General features: G+C 34.9%; 1 protein-coding gene across 1 annotated transcript in view; it reads right to left on the reverse strand.

The window, feature by feature from the left end:
- Positions 1-3,055: 3,055 nt before the first annotated feature.
- LOC126259854 (uncharacterized) overlaps positions 3,056-18,341 on the reverse strand; it is a 433,950-nt gene continuing 418,664 nt past the window's right edge. The window contains exons 4-6 of the mRNA XM_049956910.1: positions 16,536-16,654; positions 8,970-9,110; positions 3,056-7,452 (exon numbers count right to left, since the gene is read on the reverse strand). Of these exons, the coding sequence (XP_049812867.1) occupies positions 6,678-7,452; positions 8,970-9,110; positions 16,536-16,654 (1,035 nt within the window). The 3' untranslated portion in view covers positions 3,056-6,677. The remainder of the gene's footprint in view (positions 7,453-8,969; positions 9,111-16,535; positions 16,655-18,341) is intronic.

The following is an 18,341-nucleotide window of genomic DNA, read 5'->3' on the forward strand; positions in this document are numbered from 1 at the left end:
CCAAGTCCTTTGCTGTCTCTGACAGAATTACAAAGTCATCGGCGAACCTCAAAATTTTTGTTTCTTCTCCGTGGATTTTAATACCTACTCCGAACTTTTCTTTTGTTTCCTTTATTGCTTGCTCGATATACAGATTGAATAACATCGGGGATAGGCTACAACCCTGTTTCACTCCCTTCCCAACCACTGCTTCCCTTTCATACCCCTCGACTATTATAACTGCCATCTGCTTTCTGTACAAAGGAATGCTGTATGTTTTCCATTTGTGTCAGAAGTGTTGTAAACATCTATCTAGTTCATGTCTGAGCAACTTCCAAAATTCTCAATTTTTGACCAATTTATTACCCTCCTGTACTCAGATTTAATAGATTATATATCCTGCCAAGTTTTAACATCTAACATGAGATTCTGCATGTCATGATTTGCTATTGGTTTTGTGATTTGACATCTTTTTCCTTTGATTGGTCTACCAAGAAGTTATCAATAGCAGTCTCAGAGCATTTACATATCCTAGTTGCAAAGTTCACAGCAGAAATAAAATTGAATGACAGTGTTACTGATTGTAACTGTTCACTGACAGAGCTTTTCAATAAATCCACATTAAAATCTCCAGCAACCTCTATTTCCTTGTTTTTTGCTGTGATATGGGCAATACAGCTTCCAGACTTTTTATGAAGAGGTTAAAGTTTCCTGAAGGTGCTCTGTATATGCTTACTATTATAAAGGATGAAATACTACTTCTGTTGCACAAGCTTCTAAGTACTGCTCTAACCAAAATTTATTAACGTCAATATTCTTGAAATTAAGACAGTTTCTAACGAATGTGGCAACTTTCTTTTTCCATATTAAATGTACAGAAGTAAGAGGATAACTTTTATCCTGTAACATTCTACTGAAGACAAACTTCATATTTTTCCTATGCTCCAAATACAAAGACTAATCCATCAACAGATGAAATCAATTTCCTAGTGCTTGGTTTTGATGTGGTCTTCAGTCTATATATGGCTTTAATGCAACTTCACACTAGTCTATCCTGGAAAAGCCTGTATGTCACTGAATAACTACTGCAGCCTACATCAATTTGAACTTTTTTACTGTATTTATGCCTAGATCTACTCTCCAACTATGCCCCTCCCTAACCACCACCCCACTACTCTTTTAGTCTAGTAGGTTGTCCATTTGAAAAATACTGTATAGCACCATTTTCAGAGTCCACATTAAACTGCCAGTCCCAACACAACTGGATGGGTAATACAGTTCCACGGGCAGAGGAAAACAACAGCGTACCACACCCAACAGCACCATGCCTAATAAAGCACCATGGTTTTCAAACCAGTCTTCAGACTGATGACAGTTTTAATTTTTTATACATGCATATACAAGTTTATCATAGCATGCCCACTTAGCTTGGAGCTGTTTCGTATTCTCAATATGTTGCCCAATGCACTAAATACACAGATAAACCAAAATATTATGACCAGCTGCTTAATAGCTTCTGATCCATGTTTGGAATGAAATACAGCACTCATTCTGCATATTAGGTGTCTGACACTTTGTTGGGATTACGGAGGTATGCAACATGCGATGTCTATGCCTAGGTCATGTAATTCACACAAATAACAGGACGCTGATTTGTGTACGCGGCAATGGTGGCCGATAGTGAACCAGATGGGTTCCATGAGATTTACATCAGGCAAATTTGGTCATCGGGAGAGCAACGTAAGTTAACTATAATGTTCCTCGAACTACTGCATTATGTTTCTGGCTCTAAGACATACACAATTATACTGCTGAAAGATGACATCATAGTTAGGGAAGACATCAAGCATGAAGGGATGCAGGTAGTCCACAGCTGTCGACGTGTCTTCTGTTAGTACCACAGGTCCCTGGCAATGCAGGAGAATGTTTCCCATAGCATAATACTGCCGCCACCAGCCTGTGTAAATGGCATGTGGTACGTTTCAAGCCACCATTCACCTTGATGATGTCAGTTGTGGATACAACTATTGATCTAGTGTAGCAAAAATTTGATAAACCTGAAGAGCAGACATGTTTCCATCGATCAACAGGTGAATCCCACTGGTCCATGCCCACTGCAGTTGTAATTGGTGATGTTGTTGGGTCAACAAGCAAACAGGTAGGTGTGGTCTGCTTTCGAGCTCCACGTTCAACTACGCAAGATAAACAGTGTGCTCCAAAACACTCATGCATGCACCATCATTGTGCTATTTTAGCAGAGATGCCATACTTTACAGAGCAGACAAGGCTCCTAGCCCCACGTTCTGTGAAGAGTCGTGGATGTCCAACCATTTAGTGCCTAGGAATAATTTCACTCTCCTCCTACCTCTTTCCATAGATGCTCATTACAGTAGCAAATGAACATTTGAGTAGCTTCACTCTTTTCGAAATACTTGTTCACAGGCTCTGTGTAATAATAATCTTCCCTCTGTCAAAGTTGATTATCTTTATGGAGTTCCCAATTTGCAGCACAGATCTTTGATAAGATGATCCCCGTCCATGTCTACTATGCTTACATATTTCTATTACTGCGTCACACGCCCGCAGTGCCACCACGTGGTATCCAGTATTGCGATGGGTAGTGGTCATAATGTTTGGGCTTTTAAGTGCACGTGTAATGCCAAAATGTGAACTACGGAGAAAATTTTGTAATATTAATGGTATATATAGTACATAGTCTATGTACATTCTATAAATTATTGTTTCTTGATTTTGTTTCATGATATGTTGTACAGTGAGGATGGTTGTATAGTGTACTGAATGCTAACCATAAAATTAAAGGAGAAAGGTGCTTGTTTTCTGTGTTTATAAACTTTTTCAACACTGTTGGTAAATTTCTGTTGAAATGTAATTATATAAACCCCTCAAATGGCATTGCTAGAAGTAACACTGTGAAGGCCAACAGAGCAAATAACTGATTAGCATTATTTACTAAACCAGTCTCTCATTTTCCAGAACAGGTAATAAACAAGTCTCCATCCATTTCAATACTTTCAGTTATTTTATTTTTATTATTTGTTGTGCACACACACATTGATACAAACACATTGACACAGTGAAGGAACCTTAAAATGTCTTTACAGCAATATTTACAGCAACCCACAAAATATTAATCAAATTCGTCACACACAATATTGTAAAAACAATGAAATTATATTTGCAGTCGAACAGAGGTTACAAAAAAGGAATTCAACAATTTTTCGTAGGCAATGTATGTAAAATAATGATGGCAGTGAAACAACTGATTCCAAGAACTTAATTAGAAAAAATTAAATAATTGTACAAGCACAAAATTCTTTGCATAAAATATGCACACACCACAACTATAAAGTCAATAGTACTCTCTTTCCATAAAAACACATTCAGGCAATAGTATTTATGTTTTACATTAGCTATAAAATATATCTCCAGTATAAATGGTTAATTAATACCAGTTTGGATAAATTAAAGGAAGAAAAAAGACAAAAGGAACTTTGAACACTTTTAATTATCATATTAATTAAAAGGTCCATACGATAAACACACAAAACAAACAAAGCAAGCAAAAGTAAATGAAATCATATGCAGCACCAGTATAAAATCCCAAACATCACATTCTTTCGTCGTGCACTGTAAATCACTGTTTGTCCATACAGACAGATACACAGCCTGATCTAATTTCCAGTAGACTGCAATGATTACATTTTTTTTTTTTTAAATCAAGATTCTAGGACTTCTCTTCCCTTTTCTACAATATCACTGAAAGCACATTTTTATAGACTATATAAATTTTGCTGGCTTAGCCTGTGAAGAATTTCCAGAGTATTTTACTACATACTGGTAAATAATAAAATACCAATAGGTAGCTTGAAGCATTTGAGTATCAATACATGTCCTCAAAGTGGTTAATAGTTTCTGATTATGAAAATCTGGGAACTAATTTGAAGAGCATTTTAAAAATCATCAGGAGTTTATTATAATCAAATGTTATTTAAAGGAAAACTTGAATCTGAGGTATATCCTTCAATGTAAAATTAACATTAGAGGAAATGAAAGCCAAATAATAAGATTCTATGGAAGTTCATACTTCACCTCAGGATGCAGTAGTTATGCCCGTGTGTAAAAAAAGAGCTAAACCAAATTACATTCCAACTGCAGATCCATTTCATTCCTCCCTAACTTTCAAGCATTTTCTGAGAAATGGACTCATTTTTCATAGTACAGCTTGTTAACTGTTTCCTGTTTAGGACAAAAGCTGTATTCCATGTGTGTGTGTGGCATGTCCTAAATGTGAGAGACCATCTGAACAGTTGGGAAGTCAAAGAAATACCACCAAGATATGTGACAAAATGTCTAACACATAAGCTATTGTTAATTCCTGCAAGGAGATCAACACTGTAGACTCCAAAATTTTGGGAGAATGTAGTTAAGGAATCTATTGAAACAAGAAAGTCAGAAAACTTTATGAACATTGGGGAAGTTTCCAAGTTAGGCAAGTTTTGGCATATGGCAGAGCCAAGAAATACAGAGGAGATAGCGTTTCAGCATTGAGTAGTAGAAGTAGTAGTAGTAGTAGTAGTAGTAGTAGTAACAACAATAACAGCACTGGAAAACATCCTGAAGCTGACCAAGAGAGAGGGCGGGGGAGATAGAAACAACGATGAAAAATATTACAACGAAATAATTTGTAATACATACAAATGTATCAGTAATCTCAAATGTGTTCTGAGAACTTCATTTAACACATGTATCATAATGAATAACACTGAGAAATTCTGCGCCATACCACACTGGAAACAACCTGATAATTCCAAAGTCTGATTCTGGCAGAACTGCTTACCAGGACATTCTATCACTTCTATTGAGAATGTGTGACTGTTTATCTTTGCCATCTCTAAATACTTAATTTTTTTGCACTTTTAGTATTTTACAATGGAGTTTACCAGGAAACAAGAGTTTTAATGTTGCTATGGTGCAGATACACACACTAACAAAATATATACCTAGTGGAAATTGCACAAATAAAAAAGAAAGATAGATGAATTCTGGCCTTGTTTCATACACAACTTAATAGAAGCACTTTATCTTTTTAAAGTTACTGCCTATTCAAGAATAAAGACATTAACATGTGTTTCAAAGCAGAGAGAAGCTGTCTCTTCACTTCACTTAAGTGTAACACCTTAAGTGTGGGCTACACAATGCACGATGAGCGTTGATTGGGAAATTAGTAACAGAACTCTAAAACAATATTTTGTTGCTGAAATACGGTGTCAATTTCTTTCTGTATAAGATCAGTCTGGTATTAAACATAATGCACTTTTTTTTACAATAAACACAGACAAGGGAAGACATAGACTTCTGGAGAAAACCTAGACAGTAATTAACAAATCTTGTTTAATTTAGAGAACCTACCAAATATGAATTTAGAAACAAAATCATGGTGCAAAAGACATGCACACAAAAAATGCTACACATCAGATGACTGCACATACTCGTCTGTTTCTTTATGGAGCTGATGATTACAATATAAAACACTCTGCAGTACGAAAATGTAGCACACCTGATACAAAAAGGGTGATGTGATGTTTTCTGTTGAAAAATATCACACATCTAATCTTCAAGCACTGTTTCATTTATTTTCTCACAAATTTGCTTTCCTTTACAGTTTTCTAGCTTTCAATTCAGTCACCTGTATTTCTATGTGGCAAATCAAAAACTTTACACCTTTTTGAATTACGTATATGTTGAACAAGTTACATACTGTAGCTGTCTGTGTATTTTAAAGTTTTGTAACATCTTAACAGTGGAATTATTAGGAAAGGAGAGTGGACTCAGCAACTGAATTTATATTTGTTAAACATTTCAAATGCTCATACAATGTCAAGTGATTTGAAGAGCCTTGCAAATGTGACACCATGCATCTGCCTCAGTCTAGCTACTACTATTGTTGTTTAAAGTTCAATTTTTTTTTTGTTTGACTCATGAGCAGCAGTAATTTAGTTATCTCCCAGGCAGAAAATGTGTGTGTTTTTTAAGGTTCGCACAAAATTTTGAAAGTTAAATTATATATATGCAGCCAATATGATTTTATAAAGTGAGCACAGATGAACAATGAAGATCATATCCAAACAAACAGTTTAAGGTGTTATTTCAATACATTTACAACATAAATCATTTGCACAAATACAAAACATAATGTAGAATGTAAATCAAAATTATCACTAATAGTGTAATTATTCCCTACACAGTATCTGTATTCATGTTCATAAGCATCAAGACATTACTGTTCATTTTTGTTTTATTGCAAATGCAATTTACATTTTGTTACAGAAAGACACTTAAAAATGTAATATATAATAAAAGCTGCAAACACTGAGTTTCAAATATTTATAAGAAAAACAATAAAAAAACACAACTGTCACTGACGCACAGTGATTTCAAAAGATTACTTCATACAGTTCAATACCCCTTGTCAAACTAAGCAAAGACAGAATAAATACTATAATTTCTTTAAGAAACAATGGTGGTAGCTGCATAATTCATACTACACTTTTGAAACATGTTGTGTGTAATAGTACAGTTTACCACATCTGCTGTCTTCTGGAAAGTATAGCCTTTCTTGTTACTGATATGAGGAAATTGTGAGAACACTGCTGCTGTTTTGTCTTGAAATAATCAGTTCACACCCACAAAACATGAAATGTTTCAGAAGGGAATGTCACACTTTGAGCTGAGTAAGCTGACTGCACTGGGCTGGAACTCCATCGTCTGTGTTTATGGATAATTTCTGTCTCTTCAACAACAGGAAGTCCAACTTCTTGAAAACTTCCCTCCAATTTTGATGGAGGCATCATTGGTAGACCAACATCTTGAAAAGAATTCATTGATGAAAAGCCACTTTCATCTTCACTAAGCTGATGAGCTTGTGGTTTCACTTGATTGATTAATTCATATGAAGCTGAGCTTGCCTCTGTTATATGATTACTACAACCATTGCAATGTTTCTTTGAAATACTAATGTTGCTGCATGTAGTTGTATCTTTAGTACTAGCAATACTTCCAGCAAATCCTGCTTCAAGTCCACTAGTTAAACATCCGCCTTCAAAATCTGCCCCATCTGTCATTTTGGAAGAAGTAGAATGAATAGAGGACACATCAGGTGAGTTTCTATCATCTACACTGGCACTGTGCAGAAAGGAGCTACAGTTTCTTGGTGCAGGGAACTTAGGAACTTCACCTACATTAAGCCTCCTATGAAAAGAAGCCGAAAGTTCATCTGATGCAGTGAGGCTGCTTCTTTGGCTTCCTGGCAATGAGCCATTCAGGGATTGGGCAAGATCAGGTTCATTTGTATTCATTAGAGATTGGACAATACGAAGTAATCTGAATGCTTCTTCTGCCAACTTTGCTGGAGTGATCTCATCAGCATTGTCATTGACTTTCCTTGTCCGCCTCCTGCAACAGAAGTCCAAAAGACAGTGTTACAAAGTTACACATTACATCGTTTCCACTTCTGGAAAATAACTGACAGGAAATTGATGTTTTACCAGAAAATAAACTAGCATAAAAGTATAGTGATAGTCTACATTAAATTATGCCAAGTTAGAAAATGGAGTTTGATCACTGAAACAAAATATTTAAAAGTAAGGTAACTGAAACAAGTGCTGCTAAATTTAACCGACAAATACTCTTGAATTTCACAGAAAAACTGCACTATTTATACTCAAAAGATGGTGACTTTATGGTCTCTAATACAATACAAAGTAAACTCATTTGTCAGATGTGATGTGTGTAGTTGCTATCTTTATTGTCCGTCGTAATATTAAAGCCAGCACAGGATCAAATATAATTTCTGGTTGGTACAATTACAGTACTGAAACGAAGTCAGTGCTTATATGACTATCACTTGCTCAAACAATAAAACTGTCTGAAGTGTTCCTCAGTGATGTCTGATAAGATGCTTTGATCAGTGTCCACAGTCCAACTACACATGGCACTTTCATGAAATGTGTGCCCCTACCATTAACCAATTTAATTCTGACTGGAGTCTAAATCAGAAAGACAGTCTGGATACCACTGGCAGTTTCTCAAATGCCACCATTCTAAAAACTTCAATTTTGACTTTCTCTCTGCTTCTGGTACTATTGCTTACTCTTTAACTTACAAAATTCTAGGAATTTATTGTCTGTATGTAAACTGAGTATCTTCACTTTCATTACTGTCAAACTACTTTTAATGCGATATATTTTCAGTAGATACATTAATGCAGTGAACTACTGTAGACCACTTTAATTTACACTTGCAGTGTGTAACTTGAATCACAGTGTAAAAAAATAAAGTTCTTCAATTAGAAAACTGAATAACTTTTTCCTTTTATGTCATGGCTCAAGTTACACACTGAAAGTGTAAATAGCATTAATGTACCTAAGTTCTCCACAGCAATGAATCTATATTTAACAGACCATAATGATTTTTTAATATTCTCCCTTATATCAGAATTATTTCTTAAATATGCCAACTCATATGGATTAGGTCAGGTTCAACAAGATTTATATTTTAAAAAATTTAAAAAGCATACTGCTTGCACAAGAGCCTTAGACAACTACTTGGGGGGGGGGACTTTGCTTTTGTTCGTCATGTCTATGTTCTAGAGTGAGTCTTGCCATATTCCACAGAATGCCTATCCCTTCACATTCAGAATTGATTAAGATCTGTTTCTATAATTTTCTTAGAATGAGACTTCATTTCAATGAGCACCCTTCACTAGAAGGAGCAGTCACAGAAATACTTACGCCATCTTATACTTTATGCATTTCACAGATTGCTCAATTTTAATCAGTTTAATTTGTATCCACTTTTCAGTAAATTTAAATCTGTTAGGAAATGGGACACACTGTACACAAATACAAATATTAACTTTTATTTATGAGAAAGTAGTTACTTGAAGAAACAAAAAAGTGTTATTTCCATACCAAGTGAAATCTTTGAAGGCACTGTTAGTAGTCTGCGATCCTTCAATTTGTGCAATGCTCTTGGTGCGTGGGAAGTCTGAACTCTGACTATGCCTCACAGGAGAGGCATTGACAGTGTGAACACTTCTCGAGCGTGGAACCCTGCAACAGAGAATGGTGATTTATATGCATACACTGCATTGTCAGTTACAATGCAAATTTTTAGGCAAGTCCACAGCATATACTGAAAGGAGTGTATTCATATTGCAGAGCACAACCTCTGGAAGAAAATGAAGGAATCTGCTCAATTAATTGATTTGCTTCTCTCTTTGTTGAGAACTGTGTATCAATCTAAAAAATAGTAGTAGTTGTTGTAGTTTTAGTAGTAGTAGTAGTAGTAGTAGTAGTAGTAGTAGTAGTAGTAGTAGTATAAATGAAGATTTATCATTATTTCTGTCTTTTACTTTGCTCCAGGTTTTTAAGTTTCACAAACAGGGAGAACCTAGGCAAATTGCTAACTAAAACCAATTTAATACATCCATTTACTTAGAAAATGGAACTAAATAATGGATAAGAAATGAGAATTTCATGAGCCTTTGTAGGGAAGCAGCCTACTCACGCTGTAGTAAATTCACATTAGTTTCCATTGTGTGCCAGCCAGTCTGCTGTAACTAGCTCTGACGTCATAAATGTTGCGCAATACCTTAAAAATCAAGCAAATGACCTAAAACGTTTCTGGCATGTCAGAAGTAATACTAAATTAATATGTGTTAAATATCAGTTCGATAACTTAAGCCATTTCCGAAATTTGGACGTTTTTCTGTAAAAATCATTGGCGCAACAGAAAAGAGCTAGAGGCTTCAAAATTTATATTTAGATTCATCTTTCATAATGACAGTACTTTGGATTTCACAAATTAAGATTTTAGTGGAAATTCATGATTTTCTGGTTTTCGTCTCAAAACTGAAAGAAGCAAGATAGATTAAGTAGGCTAGTAAATAAGGCTAGGATGTTTAGATTTAAATAGGTTGGAGGTCCGCTATGACTATGAAGATGTGAAAAGTTTCTTTTGAATACCTATAAGATTATAGCGATAGCGGATCTCAAAAGGGCCAGTTCAGAGCTCATCTGCTGCGTGCAGTGTAATTAAATTAGTTCTCTCGCCCAAAATATTTAACTTAGCCACGTCAAAATTTTATTATCAATACTTACCTGCGTGCTGAATGCACATTTAAATTAAGAGCTTCATCGGCCATCAGCAAAAGAAGCTATAATTTATTATGTAACTTGAAGTGGTGCGTTACTAGCCCAGCGGCTAGTCGGGAGAGCCGATTTGATCAGGCGTTCCCTTAGCCGTCCGCACCGCGGCTTTATATATAAGAACGTTGCGCGAGGAAGCAAGGCCCCAGTTCTCTCCAGACGCTGAATGACACGCCATCTGTGTCCGGAGTCGCGTCGCATCGGTATCACTGCTACAAACAGCCTCGGGTGCCGTATTAAGGTACTAGAGATACGCGTAACCATGAAAGCGTTTCAAGTGAAGTGTTAATTCTGGGATGATTTTCATTATCTAGCTTCAGTTTGCATTTTGTCGTATTTTCACGTGCCGTCGCGGGACAGACATTCTACCAATAATTTAGCGTGGCGTTTGATGAAATTCATCAAATTATGGCGAGCATTCTTTTTAACATTTAATTCGGATATTTATAGATGCATCAGCACATTAGACTCTGAACTCCTCTGTTAGTTAGGTTGTAGGGATACTTGTGTTTTTTATTTGTGACTTTGAGAATATACTCAACTATTTTGGAAAATCATTTTTGATTAGAAATCCCGGGCAATCTCCTAATTCCTCAGAGCTATAAGCTGCGGCTATAATGGGATTCTCAGATGAAGTGGGCACTAGGAACTCTAATTACAGGCTTCACGTTTTGTTAAATCACTTTCTGGGTGCCTAAAAAGTAAATAGAGAGCCAGTGTTGAGAACGGCGAAAGACAGCATTAAGAACATTCTAATAGACAGAAACTGATTCAACAAACAAACTTTTATACAGCAAACGATTAATTTTCAATTCTAACTCGCCGCCCCACACCTTGTTTTATGTGACAGAATTCACACCTGTGCAGCAGTCATCTAGTACTTACTCACATTTTTTAAACAATGGACAGTTGGATAGACAGTGGCAGTGGAGTAAATTCACGGACGTCCTTTAGAAACCGATTCAAAGAACTGGGTATACTAACTACTACTGCCTCTCAGTATATTTACTCCTTAATGAAATCTGTCCTAAATAATATATCTCTTCTTCCAACAAACAGCTCAGTTCATACATACAATACCAGGAACAAAAATTATCTGCACAAGGACTTAAAAGCACTTACTTTAGTTCAAAAAGGGGTCCACTACTTGGGAACACTCATCTTCAATAATTTGCCAGCAAGCATAAACAATTTAGTTACAAATAAAGATCAGTTTAAAAGGTGCCTGAAAGACTTACTACTGGCCAACTCCTTCTACTCCATTGACGAATTTTTTAATAGAAACAAATGATGTATTGTATATATTCATACTATTAGTATTGTTATTTCAGCTATAAAAATAAAATAAAAATAAATAAATATTGACATGTTCTACATCCACGAGGATCTCCTCAGCACGGATCTATGGAACGAAAAACTAATCTAATCTAATCTAAGAAACTGTCAGTCTGAGGTACAACAGAACAATTCCTAATTGAGTACTCTTGGTAAAATTTACATGATTTTTGCTTTAGCTGAAATAATTTAACCTTACTGCATCATCATCATCATGCACAGACATTTGTTCTAAAGTTAGTTTACTGATTATTGTCAGGGACTGAATTTTTGTGCAATAGTGCTATGATAAGTAGCAAACAACTACAAAGCAAGTCTGCCTAATACACATATGTCAAATTCAGTTATTATATATGTTCTTTACTTAAAAATAATTTATAAATACTCTGAAAGCCCACACCGGAATATCAGTAATTACGGAAGGATAGATCGCTACTCATCATAAAGATGACATGCTGAGTTGTAGTCAGTCGAATTTGTTGCACATTAAGCTTTTGGGCAAATCCTTCATAATTATTTATAAAAATATGTTGTGTATTCAAACATAAAATACATTTTGGAGAGGAATGTTTGCAATATATTTAAAACATTCCTAGTGTTGGTGCTGGTGCTGTAGTAGAGTGAAAAATGAATGGCCACCTACCTAAATATGCCCCTGCCCCCTTCCCACTTTTTTGAAGGAAATTCTTGAAAAGCCTTTTTAGATGCACTGTAATAAGTACATTATAATTCTCTACATTATCATCTTCAATATTATTTCTGTTTTCCAGCAGTTATGAAGAACAGAGTAGACAATCACTGTAGATTGATTATATGAAAGAATTCAAAGAAAAAGGTGAGGAAAAATTATTTGTGAGAAGAGTAAATGTTGCAACTTGATGGCTCACAGTGCGAATGAGGAAAGATTATGAACAGGAGGACACAAAAACAAATTAAATGAAGTTGGAGCAAACCAGCATTCCTAAGATTCTTTGGAATTATTGTCATTAATGACACTGAATGACCACAATATGAGAACAACCTCTGTCATAAATAAAATACAGTGATAGTCATAACAAAGCAAGGTTCACAATATGCATATGAATGTCTTCAGTGTGCTGTCTGACATGGGTACACTGGGTCACTATCTGTTCTTACTCTATGTAAATGACCAGCCACTTCCTATTGAAATAATAGAAGTGGAACATCACAGCCATATTATCAAAGTATTTATTATTCAGACAACTAGTTTTAATGCTACAGCTGAATTATCTTCAGGTCCTACTATTAAACAAATTAGTACCTCCTGTCATTGGCTCATGTATCACATATCATGGTTTCATACAATAACTAGGTGCCATGGACTGATATTCGTCTGGAGTATATATTCGGAACGTGTGCTGACAGTGGTGACTATGTGTTTGTAATACGTTCTCCTGATGAATAGCAGTCCATGGCACCTAGTTACTTTATGAATCCTGTGGTACATGAGCCAATGACTGGCATCACTTATTTGCTTAATAGTAGTGCCTGAAGATGGCTAAATGTAGCATTTATCTCACAGAAATTTTTTATCACCATACTGTATCCAAACTCATCTATTATAATATCAACTAGAACCACAAGAACATTTCCGAGACTGCCGAGTCTAAAAGCTACATTGCAAAGATTTTTTTTTCCCCTTTAAGATTAAGAAGAATCAGGTGTGGGTCTTGGGTGAAGGGAAGGGGGTTCCTGTAGCCCTATACCCCCCCCCCTCCCACTCCCTCCTCGATTTGCCTCTTACACTGATATTGCACTCTGTGGAATTGATATGGTATGCAGGTATTTAATTCCATGTATCCATTTCACTTGAAAGCTTTTCCTTGCCTAAGCCTGGCACAACAATAAAATTTCTGGTCACAACAAAGAGAGCGCTTTCAAACCTAAGTTTACATTATCTTCCTGCAATATTAATCGCTTTCTACTGGTTCACTGTTCTAGACAACCTCCAAGTTTTCACCAATTTGAGTTACTCATTCTAGGTGGAACAATTTCCACCAACACTGACGTATGACAAGTTTCCCACTTTTTAAATTTTGTTTGTGTTTTACAAACTTAACTAGTATTACCTATTAAGTAATCACATCTATGATTCCTCAGGAGCAGGTATGGTACACAACTTTACCTAAAAAAAGGATACAAGAAACAGAATAACTTATTTGGCATAGCAAGTAAATGACATATCAATAGCCAGTATTGGCTGACAGACAACAAGAGTAGTTTTTCTTGTCACTACATAAAACATGCCCACAACTGTCTAGTCAGGCAAGTATACTTGAATAAAATTTTCCAAACATTTGTCATTTCTGCTTGAAATGCTCATTCATTGTCAAAATTTTACAACAATTCAATTCAATTTATTAGCGTCCTTGTAGTACATCATCGAAATGATATAGGACTTGTCAATAAACATTACAATTTAAAATACATATACATGAAAATTTGTAATTGAATTTACTTGTCACATAGACATTACAATTTTAATAGAACTTTTAGAACATTAACATAAAAACATGCAAGTAGGATAACAACGTACAAAAAAAAAAAAAAAAAAAAGTTAGTGATTCTCACATCAAAGATTATTTACATTCTTACATTAACACTGTTTCACACATTCATAGAAACAGCAAGTATTTAAATGTGAGCAATTACACATATTTTTTATGTTTAATATTAACTGCGCTTTTATTGTCAACGTTTCGTAAACTCTTCAATACTGTAAAAACTATTGCTCAATAGCATGTTTTTTAATTCTCTTTTAAATATGTACAGTTTTGGTATTATTTTTAGTTCTTTGGGGAGAGCACTGTAGAGGATTTTGGGTTGGTATAGTACACTTTTGTGATACACAGCTGTTTTATGAATTTCTCTGTGGAAATCATTCCTATTCCTTGTTTCGTAGTTGTGAAATTCTCTGTTTAATGTAGAAAATTCCTCGTGTTCTTTTAAGAAACATATGCTTTCATATATGTATAAAGATGGTAGTGTCATGATTTTTAATTCTTTGAAAGCTTGCCTACAAGAGTCTCTATATCCTATACCTTTTATTATTCTGACTGCCTTCTTTTGTGGTCTAAATGAGTGTTTTGTTAGACTGATGTTCCCCCAAAACTGTACGCCGTATCTTAATAAACTGTGCATGAATGAGAAATAAACACATAACACTGTTTTAATATTACATGAGCTTTTAAGCATTCTAAGTATATAACAAGTTTGACTTAATTTTTTGTTCAATGATATTACATGCTTTTCCCATCTTAAGTGTTCATCAAACCATACTCCCAAGAATTTAGTGTATGATGCTTGTTCAATCTTACACTTACCCAGTTCTACTGTAAGGTTAGTTTTTATTTTATTTGTAATATGTCTGAAGTTGATCCACATTGTTTTTTTGGCATTCACAATGAGTCTGTTTTCATTAAACCATCTGTCTGCTTCGTCTGTTGCTAATGTGACTTTTTCCTGTAAGTCAGCTTCACTATTTGCTTTAATAAACAAACTTGTATCATCAGCAAACAGTACTGCCTCTGCTTCAGATAGTTGACTTGGTAGGTCATTGATAAATATTAAAAACAGTAATGGTCCTAATACAGATCCCTGGGGTACTCCATACAAAACTCTCTCAAATCTTGATGAATATGTCCTATCTTCCTGGCTTATCTCCACCTTCTGATACCTGTCTGACAGATGATTCAAACCATTTGTGGGCAACTCCACGTATCCCATAGGCACATAACTTCCTAAGCAGTAACTTATGGTCAATGACATCAAAGGCCTTTGATAAGCCTAAAAACAATCCACAATTTAATTCCTTTCTGTTTATGAAATTTAGAACAAGTTGCAAACAATTGAAGATAGCTGTTTCAGTTGATTTATTTTTACGGAAACCATTTTGCGCATTAACCAATATTCTATTCTTAATAAGAAATTTGTATAGTCTCTGATACATTATCCTTTCTATTATTTTTGAGAAACCTGACAACATTGATAAAGGCCTAAAGTTACTAACATCATATTTATCACCATTCTTGTAAAGTGGCTTTATAGTAGACATTTTAAGTTTTGATGGAAACACCCGTCTTAAAAGATTCATTTATAATTTCAGTGAGATGCGAGGCTATGTTTCTTGCACTTTGCTTAATGACTTTGTCAGGAATCCCATCACACCCACATGACATTTTATTTTTTAACTTATTTATAGCATTTAGTACCTCTGAATCAGTTACTGGATAAAGGAACATTGTCATGTCATTCATGGGGATTTTTACCTTGCTATTGGAATTGCATTTAGTTTTAATTAAATTTATGGCTATATTTGTGAAATGTTCATTAAATATGTTGGCAATCTGAAGTGGGTCCTTAACAGTTTTACCCCCACTTTTAATGACAAAGCTGTTATCTTTCCTTTTGTGTCTACTTATATTTTTATTTATTACCTCCCAAGTTGACTTCATTTTGTCATTACCTTTCTCAATATAGGTATCATTATCAAGCTTCTTAGCTGCAATTATTACTTTCTTGTACATGCTACACTGACAGTGATTTAAGCACCAGTATTCAGGCCCGTAAATACATGTGAGAAAACATGTTTTCTTTCAGATTTGTATTACAGGAAACAGTAATGAATGTTAACAATAAACAGAAATATGAATGTTACAACATTTCAATCCACATCATATCCATATTTAAGATGCCCACATAAAAATTCAGTCCAATAGACAAGCACACCATAAAGTTTCATAACAATGCATATCTAAATGCATACTGGAATGTTTCAGCTCAGTCATTGCAAATATTTTTATCTTGTGCAACAATTTATTCTAGACAGCACATACTGAATTATAGTGGCATACAAAAGTATAAATGATTGAGAAAGCTTTAGGTCAGTGATGCCGAACAGCATTAATAGCACAGTTTTATTGAATGGTGGAATATAAGAATTTCTAATTCCAAATGTACGAAGTAACTAACCTGCATGTCATGTTGCTATCCATATTATTCTGTATAGCATCCAGACTAATATGAGCACGTTTTAAGAATTTTGCCACTTGATCCATAACTTGCTTGTACATCTGACGACTCTGTTCCGCCTGCAGATAACCAAATACAATTAATAACATGTGTTAATGATAATATTCTTTAATGATATATAACATGGTCACACTTTCATTGAAGAAGCATATTGCTACATAATTTTTTTTTCTTTTTTCAGTTAAATGAACATGGAAATTTATTTGCTGCTATTCAGGAATTGTCAAATGTTAAGTGCCTTATTTTTAACCCTCACCTGTTAATCACTTGGTACCAGATGTATCACACGGATGCTAAAAAATGCCATAAATTCAACTAAATACCTAGGAATTAAATAACAATCAACTTAAATTGGAAAGAACACACAGAAAATGTTGTGGGGAGTGTGAACCAAAGACTCCATTTTATTGGCAGAACACTTAGAAGATGCAACAGATATCCTAAAGAGACTGCCTACACTACACCTGTCCGTCATCTTTAGGACTACTGCTGGGTGGTGTGGGGTCCTTACCAGATAGGATTAACAGAGTACATCAAGAAAGTTCAAAGAAGAGCAGAAAAATAGGGAGAGACTGTCACTGACGTCACAAAGGGTTTGGGGTGGACATCATTAAAACAAAGGCTTTTTTGTGGCAGCTGAATCCAACGAAATTTCAGTCACCAATTTTCTCCTCCGAATGTAAAAATATTTTGTTGACACTGACCTAAGAAGGGAGAAATGATGATTGTGATAAAATAAGGGAAGTCGGAAAGATATAGGTTTAATTTCTTCTATGTGCTGTTTGAGACTAGAATAGAGAATTATTGTGAAGGTGGCTCGAGGAACCCTCTGCCAGGCACTTACGTGTGATTTGCAGAGTATCGGTGTAGATGTAGATGAATGTGAGTACAATTTTGTGATAAATATTATCCAAGTAGCATTATCAAATGCACATTATGCCATGTCATATCAAAGAACAATACTTCATGAACATGAGAACAATTGTATAAGCTATCAGCAAGTCAAGCATAAAATTAATATTACATGAAACATTGTACATATTTCACTGAACTTGTGTTAGTACATTTTCAGAATTAAGACTGAGTATCAAGTAAACATCTTAGACATTTACTTGAGAGTCTGTCGTCATCCTGTTAATGTACAAACATAAGTTCATATAATCAGTGCAATACATACGTTGTTTTATGTAATAGTTATTTATGCTTGATTAGCTGATATACTATTGTTCTCATGTTCATGAAGTATCGTTCTATGATACACAGTATAAGAAGCAGTTGATCAAGATTCAATGAAATGTATTGCACAATATATGTTACATTCCACCATCTGATTCCATAGTGCTTTAATATATTGATCTACGTTTTACAGATCTGATGATGGCAATCTAGCTTGCTGAAACCAGTCACCACAATAAGTGCTGTACAATAGCAATCTTGGCTGTTTGAAGCTGTACTTCTGTTTCTAGAGTAATCTAGATCACTACCCAACTTGATAATGTCAAGCACATATAAAAAAGAGTGAACAGCTGTAAGATGATCCTAGACCATCATATTTGTTGTCACAAGGTGAAGTAATTGCGTTTAGTGTAAGATACATTTAGTTAAAAATCATAGTGGTTTGCGGAATGCAAGTAAACTGTAAAATTAACTAATAACCAATGTCAAATTGTTTTGTGCAATGACATAAGAAGAGTGCTTTTGGATAGAATAATATACAAGGAAGACTTGTTTCATACTTTTTACTTG

Source organism: Schistocerca nitens, chromosome 5 (assembly GCF_023898315.1).
Source record: "Schistocerca nitens isolate TAMUIC-IGC-003100 chromosome 5, iqSchNite1.1, whole genome shotgun sequence".
NCBI lineage: Eukaryota > Metazoa > Arthropoda > Insecta > Orthoptera > Acrididae > Schistocerca > Schistocerca nitens.